The sequence below is a fragment of the Aethalodelphis obliquidens genome, unplaced genomic scaffold (genome assembly GCF_003676395.1).
Source record: "Aethalodelphis obliquidens isolate GAN/ISIS:26980383/991018 unplaced genomic scaffold, ASM367639v1 scaffold25, whole genome shotgun sequence".
NCBI lineage: Eukaryota > Metazoa > Chordata > Mammalia > Artiodactyla > Delphinidae > Aethalodelphis > Aethalodelphis obliquidens.
In genome coordinates, this window is record NW_020837969.1 from 17,430,891 (window position 1) to 17,451,600 (window position 20,710).

At 44.1% G+C, this 20,710-nt stretch overlaps 1 protein-coding gene across 1 annotated transcript in view; it reads left to right on the top strand.

The window, feature by feature from the left end:
* Positions 1–20,710, top strand: part of MTMR7 (myotubularin related protein 7) — a 56,829-nt gene that overhangs the window by 19,420 nt on the left and 16,699 nt on the right. Inside the window, exons 5-6 of the mRNA XM_027122698.1 lie at positions 5,152–5,286; positions 14,513–14,645. Coding sequence (XP_026978499.1) covers positions 5,152–5,286; positions 14,513–14,645 — 268 coding nt within the window. The remainder of the gene's footprint in view (positions 1–5,151; positions 5,287–14,512; positions 14,646–20,710) is intronic.

Sequence of the window (20,710 nt, forward strand, 5' to 3'; positions counted from 1 at the left end):
GAATTTAGGATGCCAGGAACATTTACTTTTGTTTTGTAGCATCCATTGATAAAGAAGTAAGCGAGGAGAGGGAGGGAGAATCTTTGATTGTTATGTCAGAGGTGGGGATGGACCCGGTATTTAGAAAGTGAGCTTAGGCCTGATCCTACTTCTTTTCCTTCTGTTTTGGTTTTCTTGAGAAAAGGAATTTTTTTGTCGGTGTGAGTATTATAAAGGGCAAACATGTAATGTCTGAGGATAGGATAGAATTTTTAGCAGTTAGGCCACAGAGACCAGCTTCTTTGCCTCTTGACGTCAGACCCTCATCACCCTATTCCCGCTCTCGTGCTCTGTTCTTTACTTGATCTCCAAGCCCGGAAATGAACTCACACAGCCATCAGTTATGGTTAAAAATAATTGATTTCCTGTACTTAAAATTTTAAAGCAAACAATACTTTAAGTTTTAGCTCTTCTTACAAGATAGAGAAGGTTTCTAAGCATTACTAAGAAACCATTTCTGGTTGCCCAGGGAAATACTTCATGTACATGCATGCCCACTCTCCCACACCCACGACCTAAAATCTCTGCTGCAGGTAGGATACGATCAAATTTGTGGTTTTATAACAACGCTCAGGTTTTAATATCCAGGTTAATTATGTAAATGCTTCCAAGGTGACCAGGGGTTTTTATAGCGGGAGATACCATTAGCGAAGGTGGATTTCTGTGGTTCGGCGGGAGACACAGGAAATATCAGTGCAGTGTTTCATGCTGTTGCTCAGAAAAACCCACACATAAACCAGGCATCTTCCGTGAAAAGTAAACAGCTATAAAGTACCTAAGTTTGCGGACCTTTCTTTCTTCCTTTTTGTGATTTTAGACTTTTTAGACTTGAGTATGTATTCCTGCCCCAGTAGAACTCAGGCTTGGGAATAAGAATATCACATTTTCTAGTTAAATTCTGTCCCTCACGTAGCCCCTTGTTCCCAAGGAGCACTGAAGATTTGGGTGGTGAGATGAGTTGGCCGGTGTTGGGTAGTGGGAATTGGTGATTAGATTAAGAAAAAGCTTGACATGTACCTCATGTCGTGAACAGGAAGCCCCATTGAGACTCCTCTGATATAAATCCCCCCGCTGATGGTACATCATTACCTTTGGACCGGCTTTTAGCATACACGGTGTTGTAATCACTTCCTGTTCACCCGTTGGTGAGGTCAGGATTCCTGCCCTAGGGTTTACTGGGCTGACTGAACACATGACATCTGACACTGGACAAATGAGGTTTATTAGTTACGTATGCCCACTGCCCAGGGGAAGAAGGCACTGCATGGCAGGCAGGGCTGTAGGAAGGTTGCATTCAGGAGTAGAGTGAACCAGCAGAGATGGTGTGAGGCAGGCTTTGGAGTCTCAGGAGGATGAGTTGACCCCTGGTTCCCAGGGGAGCACGCGATGGGCTGGTTTGAGTAATTCCATGGGCTGGCAGGGGACGAAACGCACTGCTCTGGGATGAGAAGGGGCTGCATCTGGTCCTGTGGGAGAAGGGTTGCTTAGCTGGGGACTTTTCCACGGAAGCAGAGTATGGAGGGGAGCTTGCAACTGACCATTTGAGGCCCTGCTGATGTTACCAGCTGTTAAGGGCAGCACTTAACGTTAATTTCAGGCCTTGAACCACACGTGCGTTTTACAGAGCCATCCAGAATCCTTTTGGATATCAAACGGTTCAGCAGCTTTGCAGATCACAGTTAGAGATGTGTCAGTGTCACTTGTGTTTGGAAGCCGCGGTATCCTTTGTTCTTTCTTACTAAATATTTTAATTGCTTTTAAGAAAGCAGTTCTGCTTTAAATCATTAATAGCATGGTATCCCCAAATCACAGTACAAATCTTTGGGAAGCCCAAGTCTGAAAGATTTCCAAAGAGGCCATTTTCCTTAAGAAAAATATAGACCTTCTTGCCCTTCTTTTATAAATAATGTTTATTGAAACTTACTTTGTGTTAGGCATAGTTCTAGGAGTGTTATATACCTCATCACACTCTGTAGTTTTGGTATTATTATTATCCCTGTATTAAAGATGAGAAAAACCAAGGTTCAGAGCTGATAGGTAAATTACCTAAGATTATATAGGAAGTGAGAACACACCTTGGATTAAAAGCCAGATCTTTTTGAATCCTGCCTCTTAATTCTCTCTCATGCTTCTTGACTTATTTACACACATGGGCGCTATATTATGTTGGTTCAGAAAATATTTTGCCTGGATTCAACTCCTAGCTCTGTGACATTGGGCAAGTTCCTTTACCTCTCTGTGCTTTGGTTGTCTTATCTATAAAATGGAGCAAATAATAGATCTTACCGTATATGGTAGTTGGGAAGATTAAATAAAAATACACAGTTCTTCTAATAGTGCCTACCACATAGTAAGCATTCAAAAAGTATTGGCTATTTTATAAATTATCAGTAGCCTTTATAAATGAGGCTCTCGTGACAGTTTACCATTGAGGAGTCTTATCTCTGCTCTCAGGTGGCTGACATCAGTAAGAAAATGCTGCCAGGTAATGGTGCAATTCTCTCAACAGTCTTGACTCTCTGACGTGTGTATAGGGTGGACAGGGCACTTAGAGACTACTCACCGCTCTTTACAAAGCGGACAGCTCTATGCCAGCAATCACTGAGTCAGTGACGAATTCTGTTTGGAGCCTATCTATAGATTATTAAGAAAATGTAACTACAAAATATTAACATGTAGTCTGCTTAATATATCTGGTTTAATTTATCAACTACATTTCATAGTGTAACTCTGTTCTGACTTAACCCTTCACTGAAAACTGCTCTCAGCCTGAAGGTAAGTAGTAATAGTTGTCACTAATTGGCTTCATTTCATGATTGGACCTGCACTAGTTGAGTGAGTTTAGGTGCGCCATATGCTTCCTTGGACAAATTCTCCCCGTTGAGATATGGTCTCTTCCCCATCTAGCTCTTCTGATAGGATCTAAGAAATTGCCTGATGGTAGCTGTCCTTAATTAGTATTTCTTTAGCCCAGACAAAGCCAGCTCAGAATTGTTTTCTGCTCCAGTCAGAGCGGCTGACGTGACCCCTCTGCACATCATAGGAGACGGGAGCCTGGATGAGCGCAGTGAGAGCATCTGCGGTGCTTTACTCTCTGTCCATCCACTGCAGCTTGCCTTTTGTCCCCAAGCGCCCTCTGGTCCCTGCCGTCACTTTGCCTTGCTGCTGGCCGGCCTCCCGTCCACGGTCAGACCCCCGGGGCCCTTTCTCCTCCACTCTGTGGTTGGACTTCTGCTGCCAACAGCTCGAGAATTCAGCAGCCCTGGAGCCCCTCTCTTGCCCCTTTGCTTTGCTTCCCACTCCGCAGGCACCGGCCCCCTGAATTCTGGCTGCAGGCACAGAGTTCCTGGAGCGCCTCAGCAATTGCCCCTCTCTGTGACAGAAGGTACTGGAACCCTCGGGCGGTTGCCCGGTTACTTGTCTGCAGTTCTCGGTCCTGCCGGGAGCTTCTCTGCTGGAGGATCATATGGTTAGTAAGAACCATCCCTGCCTTCCCCAGCGAGGAGTGCCAAAGCTCACCAAACCCTGACTAAGGAGTGCTGGCATGGGCTTTAAGGACAGTTAGGCTGTGCTTGGACTCAGAGCTGGAGTGGTTTCCAGGATGAAGCCCTGCACGCAGGCGCCCTGAACGGGCTGGGCCACGGCTGTTTTCAGGGGAGGTTTCCCTGCTCAGCCTGCCCCGAGCTGGGGGGCTGCCTGCACCCTCTTACACAGGGGGCGCCTGGGCTCAGTTCTTCAGAAGAGTCATTCCTAGATTGTATTTGGTGATTTGAGTTCAATTTAAATGTTATAAATCTAAATCCATAAAAAGTACTTTGCCACAAAAGTCTAAGTTTTACAGCTGTGAGGTTGTGGCTATACTCACCTGTTAATAACTCAGGGAAATGTTTATGCTGTTATGTATATTGTTTATGCTGTTGTGTATATATTATTTATTCATTTATTTATTTAGTTTTGGCTGTGTTGGCTCTTTGTTGCTTCGCGTGGGCTTTCTCTAGTTGCAGCGAGCACGGGCTACTCTTCGTTGTGGTGCGCGGGCTTCTCATCGCGGTGGCTTCTCTCGTTGCGGAGCATGGGCTCTAGGCGCGCAGGCTTCAGTAGTTGTAGCATGTGGGCTCAGTACTTGTGGCTCGCAAGCTCTAGAGCACAGGCCCAGTAGCTGTGGCACATGGGCCCAGCTGCTCCGCGGCATGTGGGACCTTGCTGGACCAGGGCTTGAACCCGTGTCCCCTGTATTGGCAGGCGATTCTCAACCACTGCGTCACCAGGGCAGTGGTGTAGTGTACTCTTAGAATCGCAGAGTAGAGAAGTCGAAGAATAGAATGCAGATCAATTCCCCAGAAAGACCTTGCTTCTAACTTACCTGGTCAGCCCAGGTCCATGCCTGCTGTCCTTAGAAGCTAGCAGCAGCCTGGGCTTCATTACTGTGAAAACTCCTCCATTTAGGATTAGAATTGTTTTTTTTTTTTTTCTGCGGTTCGTGGGCCTCTCACTGTTGTGGCCTCTCCCGTTGCGGAGCACAGGTTCCAGACGCACAGGCCCAGCGGCCATGGTTCACAGGCCTAGCCGCTCCGCGGCATGTGGGATCCTCCCGGACCGGGGCACGAACCCGCGTCCCCTGCACCGGCAGGCGGACTCTCAACCACTGCGCCACCAGGGAAGCCCTAGAATTGGTTTTTGGTATTTGTGTTGTTTCTAAATGGGCTAGTAAATGATGGAAACACTAAAGAAGTCACTTTTATAATTTTTATAAGTTTTACTAGAATAGTTACTTACTGTATATTTCTACTTTGGCAGGAAGATGAAACAGTAGTGGTGAAGAGGAACGTAGGATGTTTAACTGGCTTTACGTTTCATAGTTTGGGTCCCACCTAAACATCCTTACACATTCCTAATTTCTTACACAGAGAAACTTTTTGCACTGCTTGCCCATATAGTGGTTTCTTGACTTGAATTAGAAGGAAAGCAACCTCGGTTTCTAGAAGGCATTGATACTTTTACGAGCTACTGGTGGGCGTCAGTGAACTGGGGGGCCTTGTGAGGGTGGTCTTGAGGGTTCCGGGGAGGTGCCGTCGCACTGCTGCCTGATGCTGCCGCATTGCTTCCCCCCAGGTCTCCATCTGCCGGAGCAGCCAGCCCCTGTCTGGCTTCAGTGCCCGGTGCCTGGAGGACGAGCAGATGCTCCAGGCCATCAGGAAGGCCAGTCCGGGAAGCGACTTCATTTACGTCGTGGACACTCGGCCTAAAGTAGGTGTCACCACGCTGGTGTGTGTCTTTGCCACTCTGAATCATGGAATGGGAGATGAGGCCATGCTCCCTGACCACCCTCACCCGCTCAGGGAGCCCCATCTGCAGAGGCGCTGTTTCCCTTTGCACAGTCGTGCGTGGCTGCCCTGCTCAGCTGCCTCTGGGGCCCCTGAGGTCGGCAGGTACTTTTGATATTTCCCCTGCTCTGCATTGTGCTTGGTACATAGTGCACACAGTGAAAGTGTGGTTTCGTGTTGGAGATTACTCTCCTAAATATACCACATTATTTTTTTGGTTTGTTTATAAAAGGACCGTTTCTTCTCTGACGGTATGAAATTTACTGTGGAATTCCTACAGTTCAGCTTTTGTGAGATATTCATCTCTTCTATTGCAAATTCCACTTGTAGTGCTCTGTAGCTATGACTTGGAAAGATTTACAAAATGTAATGTTAAGTAAAAAAAAGAAAAGTCACAAATTAATGTGTATACTACTCTGTCTGTGGAAAAAAACAAACTATAGGTAGGTAAAAATTTAAATTAAAATAGAAAAAGATCTGGAAGGATAAACACTAACCTATTAAAATTGCATGGAGAAGGGGGGAGGCTTGAGAGAGGTAGAGAACTTTCTACTTACCTCGTTTGAAAATATTATTTTATAATTATGCAGGTATTCATATATTAATTTTATAATTGAATAGAACAACCAACAGGAAATAATCTAGTTATCAACGGGTAGACCAAGTTCATCTTATGCTTACCACCCACTCAGCTTTATATGTTCTTGACACTAGTCAGGGTCAGGTCAAGTATAATTTGTAATTTCCCTCCTTAGACCCATTTCTTTGTAAACCAGCCAACACATGGAGTCCTCAGAGGTATGTGCCGTTGAATACATGGAAACAAAATCACCTACAGGGGCATGGAATATATGGGACAAAGTCACCTACGGGGCATGGAATATATGGGACAAAATCACCTACAGGGGCATGGAATATGTGGGACAACATGAGGTGACACAGAGAAATGGCCTTTATTCTACATATTTGGCATAGGAATTTCTTGCCAGTTATGAAAATAGACCTGGACCTATGACTGTGAGAGAGAGCTGCGTGTTCTTTCTCCATGTGGGTGGAACAGTGTCCAAGGTAGACCGTGAAGCAACAAGAGTGAGCTACAGAAAATCTGTAATGCCATGTATGTAATAATAATTAAATTATAAAAATTATACATTGTTCTATAGTTTTTTCATGGAAAAAAGTTTGAAGGTATGTATAGTAAACTGTTAACAGTGGCTTTTCTTGTGAGGTGAGAGGAGGATTTTAAGAAACCTTTATTTTATAAATTACAGTGTGAAAGAATTTTTAATCATAAAAAGGTTGAAAGAACATAAGGACTTCAAAATGGTACACATAAAAGTTACCATGTGACCCAGTAATTCCACTCCTAATTTAAGAAAAATGAAAACATATGTCCACACAGAAACTTCTAAGTGAATATTCATTGTTAATAATAGCCCCAAAGTAGATCAACCAAATTCCATCAGCTGAGAATGGATTAATAAAATATGGTGTATCCATTCCCTGGAACATTTTTTGGCTATTATTACTAAAGGAATGAAGTACTGATAGGTGCTACAACATGGATGAACCTTGAAAGTGTTAGGCTAAGTGAAAGAGTCAGTCACAGAGGATCACAGATTGTATGATTCCATTTATATGAAGTGTCTCTATGACAAATCCGTAGAGACATCAGGCAGGGTGGTGGTTGCCTAGGACTAGGGGAATGGGAGGAAATGGGAGGCGACACCTGATGGGTAGAGGGTTTCTTTTTGGGGTGATTAAAATGTTCTAAAAATAGATTGTGGTGACATGGTATATTCACAGTTCTGTGAATATACCAAACACCATTGAACTGTATACTTTACATGGATAGATTGTATGGCATGTGAATTCTATGTCAAAGAAGCTATCAAAAAAAAAACATAAGGACATAGAAACATTAGAACAGGAAGGAGGAAATATGACCCACGGCCCAAGTCACCTCAAAGTCTACACTGATGTTAGGAGTGGGTAATTACAGATAGGGTCTATACTCGTGGCCGATAAGAGAAATCATGGAAACTGGATGCTATCCATTGTGTAGCCACTCAGACTGGCAATCTCGCTGCTTCTCTGAGCTCTATTTCATTAAATATTGTGATTCACGGTCTCGATCACTAAGTTTGATGCCTGCCCAGTGTAAGATCACTCACATCACTGCCCTCAGAACAGTCCCTTCCTCTCTAACGGGAGGGTAGCTGTGGGATGGCCGTGGAGGGGTGGGCAGTGAGGATGAGTTACTCTCAGAGGCCAGATCAGCAGACCAACCATGCAGGTCAAGGACAAAACACGTTGCAGCTGGATCACATTCTAGTAGATGGCAGGTAAAGGAGTCCCTTCTTTTTGGACAGATTTTCAAAGCACAGCAGGGAAGAGCTTCAGACTGGGGAAGAAATAGCTTCTCTGCGTGAAGGTTTTCACTCGAAAGATGCCAGGCTCTGACTTTTACTCTCTCTTTCGATTTGTGCTTTCTCTCTGCTTCATCCTTCTCGCATTGACTGTTTCCCTCCTGTCATTATGCCTTTTGCGTCAGGACAGTGGAGCTGCTCTGAATTTCCTAACAGTCAGAGACGACTGAATGAATGCCTGTCCTAGACACACGTACTGAAGACAAGATAAGAAAAGGACGGGAAGACAGGGCCTTTAAAGTGAATTGGGGTGCCCTTCTCCGATCCCATTTTCCTAGATTTAAATAAAGGCAGACAGGTTCGCCTGCTGCTTTAAGGGCCAACGACCCAAGCATGTACTACGCTATGCAGACCTTCCGGGAAATGTGGCAGCTGTTGAGCCAGGCATAGTCCAGATGTAACATAAATTAATCCAGAGGATTTGATTTGAAGGATATATTTAGCACTGAGTGCGTTTGCTCTTGGCGATAAGAAGTTGGATGCTAATCCCTTAAAGAAGATTGGTGTCTCATACAAGTCATGCCCTCTACCTATTTCCCAGGCACACACACCTTCACAGGAGTCTTCACCTGTTTGCTCTAGGGCTCTCATTCTTTTAAAGATCACGTCCGTTGATGTTTATTCCTCGGTAGCCGGGAGACCCGGTCCATGTTTGCTGTGGGTGGTAGACAGACAGATGGGCCCTGGCCAGGTTTGCTCACAGGTTTACTGAAAAGGAGAAAGGCTAGAAGTCATTCTTGTCCTTGGAGCAAGGCTCACCCCGGATGCTGCCTGTTCAGATGAAAGCTTCTGCATTGCTTGTTGATGTTAAAATCTCAGAAGGCAAGGGCAGTGAGGGCCTCAGCATGAACTGAGTATCTGTTAAGAAAAAACATACCCTCGAGGTCCTATGTTACTGCTAGAATTTGGTGCATTAAGAAGATAGGAGATCATGTTGATGCCATAGTTGTTGGATTTTAAAGTGATATCGAACTCCTTCTATCTCAGCCTCGCTCATGACTTTAACATTACTTTGTTCTAGGACTTTGCTGAGCTTGTAAAAATGCCAGGCACTTTCCCATTCGGTTCTTATTATAATCCTGCAAATTAGGAGCTGTTCTTTTCTGTGTATGGGTAAGGTCTCAGACTGAGAGAGGTTCAGTCATGTGTCCAAGGTCAAGCCGTTCAAATCTAGGCTGATCTGACGCCCGAGCCCACGCTACTTCTGTTTGATCACGGTCTGTTGACAGCGATATCCAGGGGAGCCTTGGGTCCACTGTCAGGTTCCACAGGGTTCCCCTTCTGAGCACATTTGCAGGGAGGCTGGAAACTCAGAGCTGAAGGACCAACCACAGGCTCGTACACGCTCAGGCCGGGGCAAGAGGAGTGAGCAGGCCTGTGAGCCAGGCTCTGACGCCGGCGGCCTGGGAGGGGTGCCGGGCAGTGGAGGGAAGGGGTGAGCAGGCCGGCCGGGGGCTCAGCTCACGCCCGGCCCCTTGTCCTGGCTCTTCCTCCAAAGACAGCTTAGTGGTTAAAGGGCCTCTGATTTCACCTTGTGAGTGATTCTTTAGCTGTGAGACAGGAGGTCATGTTGGAAGTTTTCCTGTGTCTCTGGAATCAGTAATTAGGTGGTTTCCACTCACTGAATCCTGTGAGTGGGGGGATCTGGGAGGATCTGTTGTAGAGATCGGGGTGCGTGACAGAGGGGCAGCTAGGAGGTCACTTCCACGTGGGATGCGTGGCCGACCTGTTCCACTGCGGCAGTGAGCAGGGGAAGGGGAGCCGTGCGGCGTTTAGTGGCAGTGGGGCATCTGCTCTCCCTCTTTGGCAGGACAGGGATGGAGGGGGGACCTGTGGGTCCAGTGGACACTGAGAAAGAAACTTGTACGTGAGCCATCTTGCTGAGGCCCGGCTTCCACCCCCAACTGGAGGTTCCCAGCTGCGGCTGACTGTAGGGTACGTGCTGGGGAGGGAAGCCGGGGGCCTCGGAACAGGCTCAAGCCAAGGTGGGTCTCATGTCAGCGAGCTGTGTACCTCCTCCTCCCGGGAGCCCACGGACTTGCCCTAGGATTTGGACACTTAATGCCAGAGAGGGCAGTGCTGGTCAGCGAGTGTTAACCGGAAAAGCAGTGACGACCAATGGAGAGAGAACAGCAGCCTCGTCCAGCTTTACAAAGAGATATTTACCTCCTCTTTTATCCCCCTCCCCAATATAAAGATAGAGCCTAGAAGAAGGAGGAAAAGGAGAGTACCAGAGCAGACCCCTCACCAGTCCAAACAGCCTATAATAAGAGAAGGATCATCATATATGGGGTTGGGATTTTAAGTTGAGCTGGACGGTGATTTCCTATAAGTTATTAATTCTTCCTTCGGGGTTAGGAAAGGAGGATTTTGATTAGCACAGTTGTAGACAGTAGTTGCAAGAAATAAAATCATCTCTTATTTTCATGTTTATATCACAAGTTAAGATTCTTCATTTCACCAGATACAGATGCAGGGAGAGAAAAGGACCATTAATTGACACCACAGGCTAGAACGTGGTCCAGGCCTCCTTCTGCCAAGACCAACTTCAATTCTCATTTTTCAGGCACGTCAGATCAGGTCCTGGCATTCAGGTACAGAATGTGCTCTGCTGAAATGTTAGACTCCGTGGCTGAGATGGTGACCAGCTGACCTTTAACTTGATATGCAGATTATGGTCGACTGAGTTTCCATGATTTTGATGTGTCTGATTGATGATTTAAGATTGCGGGGGAAAGAATCTGATTCTGTTTTTTTTTAACATTCTTGGCCTGCTCACCTCTCAGCCTCACTCTGTTAGCACATTCATTTGGCCGGTCAGCCCGTCAGTAAATCTTCACTGAGTGCCTGCTCTGTGCCGGCTTGACGCATAGGGTCCTGGCCATAAATGAGACCAGCCACCTTCCTGTGCAGCTCACGTCCTCTGCCCCACTCCAGAGGATCTTCTCTGTCACGGATACTAAATCTCGAATGTTTCAATTAATCCTGCTCAGAAGCCTTCAGCGGCTCTTTACTGCCGCAGATAAAGTTAGAACTTCTTAATCGAGCTTGTGTGTAGAGGGCCCTCATAATTTCTAGCCTCCTTTCTTGCTGCTGCCGCCAGGCTTGAACCTTCCGCTGTGCTTGCACTGGTTGACTCAGCTGATACCCACCTGCTTCTTCGGTGGCCACCGATACCCTACCTCTTCCCCTTCTCATCGCTTCATCTGAGATGCCCTCCCCCTTTCTCTCCATGCTCCCTGGTTATTAAAGCCCATCTCAAGTCCTCCTTCCATCATGAAACGTTACCCCTGAGGCCCTAGGCCGCGTGGGGCTGTTCCAGATTCTAGCTACTGCCACCGCCTCCACCAGGCTCTCAGCTCCTGCCCAGTCCTGGTGGGTATGATCTGTCGTTATTTGGTGTTGTGTGCTCACACTTCCATACTCGATGATAAGCTTGTGGTGGCTGGGACTACTTCTTATTCACGTTTTTATTCCATTCAGTGCCTGGCACACAGTAAGCGTTCGTTACGTGTTTGTTGAGAATGAGTGAATTTTTTTGTTTCACTTATGAGTTTTTTTGCACCCAAAGATGCTGAGATGATCAAATAGCAGAGTGACCTTGGATTAGAAAACAGGGCACTTTTTCCAGTACCACTTTTCAGTTGTCCGTTGTGTTCTTTAAGCATAGGTTGAAACTGGAATGCAGTTACCTCCGTTGTTTTATCTGTTTGAGAATTTTTTTTTTTAATTAGACTTTCTATGTTGAGATAATTGTAGATTCACATGCAGTTGTAGGAAATGATACAGAAGGATGCCTGGTACATTTCACCCACTTTCCCCCAGTGGTAACATCTTGCAAAGCTGTGTACAGTATTGCAACCAGGATATTGACATTGATAAAATCCACCAATCTTGTTCCGTTTTTCCCAGTTTTACTGTAGTCGTGTGTGTGTGTGTATGTGTGTGTGTGTGTTTAGTCTATAAAGTCTTATCACATACGTATGTTTGTATATTCAGTACCACAGTCAAGATAGAGAACAATTACATCACCACAAATAACCACTAATCTGTTCTCCACCTCTATAAGCTTGTCATTTCAAGCACGTTCTGTAATTGAAAACATATAGTATGTGACCTTTTGAGGTTGTTTTTTTTTCCACTATTTGAGAACTTTTAGGGGCCGAAATGAACAGCTTTTTCTTTGCCTGTGAAATGGAGTTATCAGCCTAAGAGACAGGGCACCTAACTAGACTTAGTGTTTTATTTATATAAGAGATACTCCATCTGAATGAATACATCTATAGGTCCAAGATAGCTTCTGAATTTTTTATTAATTATGAAACTGTATTTTCTGCTTTGAAGGGTCAGCTAGTGCCCCGTTATCCTGACAGGGCCTGTAAAATATGTGGAAACCTTGAGAAAGTACACTTTGGATGGTAGATTAAATATTGCCACCTTCTGTTCATTACGAGAAGTACCGTTGACTTTTAAGAGGCCATCTTGTGTGGCTCCTTTGCTTTTAAAGACGACCATCGATAAATTCTCCTAGGTCATAGGTCATCAACTACTAAAAAATGTGAACATAGGGTCCGAATTATAGATTAAAGTAATAATACTGTTTTGGTTTTTATTCACTGCCCCGTTTAAAAAGAGTATGGTATGTGGTGAGAAGGCTTAACTTGAATTATTCAAGATACAGAATAAACATAAGGTTCATGTAACATAAAGATACTTGCACGTATCCTGTTAACCATTTTATTTATGAAGCTTGTAAAGAAGCTTGTAAAGAATAAGCCAGCAACTTTGGAAAATAATTATACAAACCAGTGATATTTTTATAATAGTATGTTTCAAAAGAACAATGTCTATAGGTAATTTTAGAAAAATTTTCCTCTTAAAATACTTTTAAAATTTAAAGCATGAACATCAGTTGTCTTAAAAATAACACTACTTTTATATTTTTTTCTTTATTGAGACCAAACCCTTTATCCTTCTCATAGCATGCCTGGGAGAAAGGGGATGATCTTTTCGTAAATGGGAAACAGGGTAGTGGGGCGCACCCCAGCTGATGTCACGTGAGCTGAATCACGGAGCAGGAAAGTGAGGGGCCTGCCATGTTTTTTTTCTGTTATTTAAATTACAAACCCACTGTATCTGGTTTGTAACAAAGCCTGGAGGAGCGTCTGGAGTAGTATTGGCAGCCGCTCCCCACACGTGCCGCCTCTGTCTGTCTGCTGCAACAGCTGCGAAATTGGTGTAGACTTCCATTCATTTCTGTTCTGTTTACCCCAGCATGCATAAATGTAAATGCATGTCTGTAGGTCGGCTTGTTTTACAAAAAATGGGATAATTGTATGAATATTATTCTGGAGCTTACTCTTTTCACTTCACATGTCATGGCCCAGTATCTCCTCTCTTCTCCCCTCCCTCCCCACCCCTCTTTTTTTTCTTTCCCTCCTCCCTCCCTCTCCCCGCAATATCTAGACATCTGTATATCTGTCTGTCTCTATCTCTGTGTCTCTACTTGAGCCTATTAGAAGTCCAGGGTATGAATATACCATAATTCATCCAATCATGGCCCTATGGAGATATTCATAGGTTTTTCGGTTTTTTTACTCAACTGTTATTTAAAAAAAAAAAAAAAGATTGCAGTAAACATCCTTGGACGTCTGTCTTTATGTGCTGGTATTTTAATAGTGTCAGATTCTCACACATAGGAAATCTGGGTCAAAAAATACGTATGCTTTTAACTTGGCTTCTTAAACTTAGATTTTTGAAAAGTATGAATATCCCCCGAGTGCTGCATCGTGGTCCTAAAAACGGATGTATTTTTGGTAGTGAGTTCTCTGCCTGGGCTAGCCCGCCTGCCCTTTGTGGGCAGAGGAAGAGAATGGTCAGTGAATATTGATGTCTAGGATGTGATGGCCCGCTTAGCTGAACAGCAAGAATGGAGTATTCACAATAATACATTCATTCTAGAAATCTGTGTATTTCTCAGCTAAGGCAGGACTTGTCCCCTTCTTGATTTTAGTTACACAGGAATAAGGCAGAAGTTTGCATATCATAAATTTCTTCTTCAAAGTTCATCACCATTTAACCCAGTTTGCACTAGGAACCGTGACTTTTTATAGATGAAATTATGACAATGAATGTGATAGAAAAAAATCCTCTCTGGAGATTTAAATAGGGTGGCCAGAGGACATGTCTTGCCCTCTCTCTGTTTTGTTCAGCATTTCCTGCTCAAAGTTGAACTGGGTACCTGAGGGGTTCTTGTAGGCAAATTAGAATGACGTAACTATTCCTATACGTTGATGTGTTTGTTGGCATTCGAATACTGGAAGATATAATACTTTAACTTACAGAGCTTTATGTTGCCAACTGTATCTGCAGATATTCTTCTGCCAACCTAAGGCTGTCATGTTTGGTATTAAATTGGGGCGACTTGGCTCTGTACAGAATCCCACATTGGATTTGGCATCTCTGACAGGGAATGTCTCCAAAAGGGCTTATCTCTAGGATGCTTCCAGCTCAGAAAATGTTGCCACATCGACAAACTGATGTTGTTGAACGTAAGCTCAGCACGAGTATCTGTAGCTACCTAGCCCAGCGCGGTGTTCCTGGGATTTAAAGCATGTTTCTGCACATCATGTTGAATGTTCTTATGGATATTAGCCGTGAAGTGTTGTGATTGTTTCATGAATATCACTGGTGACTGTTCTGTTTTGCTGCCCACTGCAGCTTAATGCGATGGCAAATCGTGCTGCAGGGAAAGGCTATGAGAACGAAGACAATTATTCCAATATCAAGTTTCAGTTTATCGGGATAGAGAACATCCATGTCATGAGGAACAGTCTGCAAAAAATGCTGGAAGGTAAACCATTTCCTTATGCACAGCATTTAAAAAATGCAGTTAAATGTTTTAATGCCAAGACGGAATAAGATGGTCTGTTGATATGAAAACTGTGCTTTACTTCGATGTTGTTTGCAAGGGTGGGATCAGTTGGGAAGAATATCAAAATGCAGGGACTCTTTAAACATGTAACAGCTTTTCTCTTCTTTTTTGGTGTCATCGTGGAGTGGTTTTGTCACGTGGTATTAGCTGCCGGGCTCTCTCCGGTGGTAGCTAACACCTAAGATAGAAGTGCACGGGGATATTTTTTCTTTCTCTCTCATAATAGTAGTTCGACCCATATTCAAGACCATTGGGAGATAAAGCAGTCCTACGTTGAAACCGCCAGCTGTTCACGTGTGGACGTGAGGCCCATAAACTGAATCCGAGCGGCTGAATGGCCATTAGAAGGATGCTGGGGGGTCCTGGTTCTCCCTTCCATCAGCAGCACTGCTGCAGCGCGCTCCCTCCACCCACCCCACCCAGCGAGCACCACGAGACGCGTACGCCCAGGCTTCTGTACTCACAGGGAGAGCAAGTCGCAAAGCTGGGTTATGCAACGTGGAGGAATTATTCATGTGGCCACACCAGCCGTAATCTAATTACCAGAAATCACATATTCCAAGCAAAACCAGCCTCGTTTACTGCTTATGCTCTTGCGATTGCCAAGGCCCAAGGAGGAGTCTGTTGTTATCTCCACCACTTCTCCCTCTTGTGGGAACGGAAGAGAAAGAGGATGCATAACCCAGGGCTTTGTGCCTCTGGACCAGGGGAGGCTGTAAATGCTGGGCTCGCACTTCTGGGAGGAAGCCCTGGGGAGGCGGCGCTGTGTGCCAGGGAAGTGGGCAGTCCGGTCTGAACCGGAAATGCGGGGTCTGTAGTGAAGAGGGACAAAGTGCCGAATTCCCTTTTTCTCGGGATGCACATTTGCTCTCAGTAACCAGTGCTTAATCAGAGCAGGATGTAGTGAGAAGCTAGCGGTGGGGCTGGAGGAACTTGAGTGTCACAGACAAGCCTGATTGCCATTCTCCTTCCTGGATTCCCGGGGTCATCTCAGTCATTATGAGACTTTGAACACGTCATGTACCTTCTTTGGGGCTCTGTTACCTGCGGTAAATGGAGAGGATTGGACTAATAATTTCTGTGGACCCATCCAGCCCTGACAGTCTGTGAGTCCACACTTTGATGCCCCTGATTGCAAATAGTTTAAAATTGAGGGTTTGAATGGTTAGACGAAACCTCTTCCTGCATTTAAAAAAAAATAAATAAATAACGGCCCCAGAGCTGTCTATCTCCATCTTACCTCCACGTGAAATTTGCCATGTCTCAGCGGACAGGAGGATGCCTGGGGCATTGAACTTCGTAAACTTTGGGAGATTATCATGGACGGTGTGGCTCTCCCTGCTATGAGCTGTGCTTTTTAGACATTGAAAAACTGGACTAACTTGGTACTGTAACTGAACGGGTAGTCTAGTTTTAGTGTGAAGAGTGTTCGATATCAGAATCATTAAAACATTTGCATGCTTTATAGTTTTCATTTAGTAATTTCATAAGCTGACTTTTGAGAATATGTATTTTCTTCTGTGCAGAAGGTGGCTCCCAGGAGTGCTTGGAACATGGCGATTTGGCTTTTGTTTTAAAATTAGCATTTACTTGGTTTCTTATTAGGAACCATGTCTCCTGCCCTCATACCTTTGGTCTGACTCGCTATTTCTGAAGGACCAGCAAACGGACCGCGTTCTAGAGGGAGGGCAGCCTGTGTTTCGTAAGGGATTGTGGTTCTTCTGCATCACTTTTTCAGCCCTGTGACAGTGCAGTAAGCAAGGACAACTTTCTGGATGCCTTTCAGGGGACTTGACCAATGTTTGACTATCTGTTTTCACCAAGTAAATTATAAACTGCTCGTGGAAGCTCAGCTGATGAACTGATGCAATCAGACCCACCTTTTGAGGCTTTTATCCTTCAAACAGCTGTCTTGGCATCAAAGAGATCGGAAGGTTTGTACCGCTGGTCACTTGGTAGGAAGTGGAATAATGCATTCCCTTCATGATTATTATTTTTTTTTCAAAATTCCTCTTATCAGGGATATTGATATGATCAGGAGAGATTCTGAATAACAGAAATGAAAAATTGTTCGCATTCTGGCCCGAAATAGCCCTGTCTGTGAGCAACAGCTGCAGGGTATTTCATCAGAAACTGAAATCTAGGACCAAGTTCACATCCGGTGTAGGTCCTTTTATGGAGCTGATTGATTGCATGTTAACTTTGGTTTCTAAGTTCTAAACCAAACTGTTTTGTGGCATTCACACCTCCCAGTGAGATAATAATGAAGTCTTTCAGTTATGTAGCAATTGTGTGATTTATTAAGTGCTTTCCACAGAGCCTTTCCTCTTGATCATGTAAATAATGGTTTTTCCCTCAAATAATAAAAGGATGCCCTATATTTTCTTTCTTTTGTTGTTGTTGAAACAGGCAGTAGAAGAACCTGGAAAAGGCTCTTTCCGTGGCTGAGGAAATTGTTATCAGATGTGGAAATAAAAACCTCCCAGGGCATCCTTGATTTGGGGGGAGGAAATCAGTGAGAGGGAGGGAGAGAGGGGCACATGGAATTACCTCACATCCGGGCTTTGAGATTGAGCCGCACTGTCGTGCCTCTTCGTAAATAAATACCTGTTTTCAAGGTAGGCGGGTGTTTATGGGAAAGACATGATGGCAGTGACACCTTCCTGTTTTTCAGTCAACCTGCTCCACCTTTTGTATGTTGCCCAGAAAATTGACCTTTCTCCCCACCACTAGTTTTGGCGCGCCTGGATTCTACATGAATCTTAGATTAATATTGTTGGCCACAGTGTAGTTCTGTATAACTGACCCCTTATTCATTGACTTGTGCATTTCACTAAAAACAGAGCACCTGCTATGTGCCAGGCTTCCTCAGTACTTTTACTTAAATGATTCACGAATGGGCAGACCTTGAAGATATCGCAGGTTCGGTTCCAGACCACCTCAGTAAAATGAATATCGCTATAAAGTGAGTCGCACGGATTTTTTGGTTTCCCAGTGCATGTGAAAGCTATGTTTACCCTATCCTGTAGTCTATTCAGTGTGCAATAGCATTATGTCTAAAAAAGCACTGTACGTACCTTAATTTAAAAATATTTGATTGCTTAAAAGATGTAACCATCATCTGAGCTTTCAGAGAGTTGTATTGTTTTCACTGGTGGAGGGTTTGAAATATTTCGAGAATTACCAAAATGTGGTACAGAGGTATGAAGTGAGCAAATGTTGTTGGGAAAATGGTGCCGATAGACTTGCTCGATGCAGGGTTGCCACAGACCTTTAACCTATAAAACACACAGTATCTGTGAAGTACAGTAAAATGAGGTCTGCCTGTATTTGATTTCACAGCAATAGTGTGCTGTACGTAATATTATCTGCACTTTATAGATGAAGAAAGTATCTCAGTGAAGTCAGGCAACTCAATCTAATTCTTTAAAGAAAAATAAGTTGAAACAAACAGAAAAACATTTAAACTTGCTCTGATAATTAAAGGTAGTTAAAACCTCAAAGTACCATTTTTCACTTAAAAATTTTTTTAATTTAAATAAGATTAAATTTAAATATTTAAATTCAAATACATTAAAATATTCAATACTGAAAAGAATATGGTAAAACTAGTACTTTAAATATTTTTAGTATCATTGAAATTGGCAAGAGGTACCTAATATATTTTGTTCTGAGATACATATTTTTACCAGATTAATTCCCCTTAGGGACTAATCCAAAATATGGTTTAAAAAAAAGACATATAATGCCTGTTTTGATAGAAGTGTTTTATTTATAATAATAGAATTTTGGAAGCCTCAGGAATGTTCAACAATAGTTGACTGACTAAACACTCTACCTTTTGATACAAAATTTTGCATCCATTAAAAATGATAAATGTGAAAAATATATTACTAACATGGGAGAACGTGTATAATCTAAGTGAAAAATTCAGGTTGTAAAATTGTATACATACTCTGATTCACTATACAGTAAACCATATTTATGAAGAATTTCCAGAATGATAATTGGATTAGAATGAGAGGACGATGGGTGAATTTTTTCTTTTTCCTTCTTTATTTACAAAATTGTCTATGGTTGGTACATTACATGGAACATAAACAATACACACTTAGCAGGTCACAGTTTCTGAGGGTCACGAGTCTGGGCATTTCTCATGTGTCAACGGGAAGCCAGGATCCCTCTGCCTAGGATCTTACAAGGCTGCAGTCAAGGTGCTAGCCGGACTGTGTCCTCATCTGGACACCTGGATGGGGCAGAATCTGCTTCCAGGCTGATTCAGGTTATTGGTTGCATTCAACAGAGGGCCCTGAGCGCTGTCAGCTGGCAGTCACCCTTAGGTCCTAGAGTTCTCTGCCATGTTGGACCTCCACATAAGCTGTTCACAACATGACAGGTTATTCTTCAAGACCAGTAGGAGCGCCTATCTCCAGTTACAAAGTCTGGTGTATTACATTTTTAATTAAAAAGTTTTTAAAGACATACCCTTCTTGGTATCATATAACAAAGGAAGAATTGAGCCTAGTACTTTCCATCATTTTACCATGATCCTCGTTGATTTGTGGTTCTTTTATTAGACAGGCTCACAGATAACCACCCACATGGTAATGATGATATAACATTTACAGGTGATTATTATGTACTGGACACTGTTAATTTTTTAAATATACTTATTTATTTTTTGGCTGCGTTGGGTCTTTGTTGCTGTGCGCGGGCTTTCTCTAGTTGCGGGGAGCAGGGGCTACTCTTCGTTGCGGTGCACAGGCTTCTCATTGCAGTGGCTTCTCTTGTTGCGGAGCCCGGGCTCTAGGCGCACGGGCTTCAGTAGTTGTGGCATGTGGGCTCAGTAGTTGTGGTTCATGGGCTGTAGAGCGCAGGCTCAGTAGTTGTGGTGCACGGGCTTAGTTGCTCCGCGGCATGTGGGATCTTCCCGGGCCAGGGCTCGAATCCATGTCCCCTGCATAGGCAGGTGGATTCTTAACCACTGCGCCACCAGGGAAGTCCCAGACACCATACTCTTAACCACTTTGCTTTACAGTTTCTCTACGTGGTGGCTTGGGTAGAAAGTGCCCTGGCCTAAGTGTCTGAAGATCTGGGTTTGGGTTCTTGCCTTAGTCTCTTAGTAAACATGAACAAACTTCATTTCCTGTATTTGTAAAACAATGTAAGCAATATATCATTGCTGTCTAGCTCACAGATTTGTTCACAAAGATTCCTTGCAAACTGTAAAGTGCTTTCCAGTATAAGGTGCATTATGCTTTTTCTTGGGAAGCAGTACAGTAGTTTAAAATAAGTACTGCATAAAATGGATAAGCTAATGGACTGTAGATTAATTCAGGCAGCTCGGTGGGTATTTGATAGGTCCCCTGCTTTCTTATGGGTGACTCTCCTTAATTTTTTTATTCAAGAGACATGGAGTAAGCACAATTTCAGAGGCATGGAAGTGCTTGCCTCGTGATACGGTCTGTGTCCACTCAGCACAAGTTCACCAAAAATAATTTAATAAACCCCATGCCAGGCCTGGTGGGTGTTTTCTCAGCAAGTTGTCTGACAGAGATACAAACCTCAGCCTGACAGCCGATCAGATGGGAGCAGGTCCAGAGCACAGGAACAAAGGCCCGCTGCCCATTCAGCAGTTTGGACAATACTACAGTGAAGGGCTGTTTGTAAGATTCAACTAGAAAGATTGGAATCTTTTTAGCAGGCCCCAAGAGGTAACCACTTCTATCGTTTCCCCTAGAACTGGGAACAGTGATGATGGCGAAAGTTCTGTGGTAAAGTCAGGAGGCCCCAGAGATATGTGACCTGTGCTTGTGTGTGAAGGTTGTGAGGCCCGATTGTTCAGAACCTTTGTTGGGTGTAGAAGGGACAGGTAAAAGCAGAGAACTTCGAGTGTGTCATGGGAGGCACCACGGCCGTGGGTGCTGTGCTCGTGTGACGACTCCCTGCTCTGGCGTCCCTGCCCGGTGCTCTCGGGTGCACCA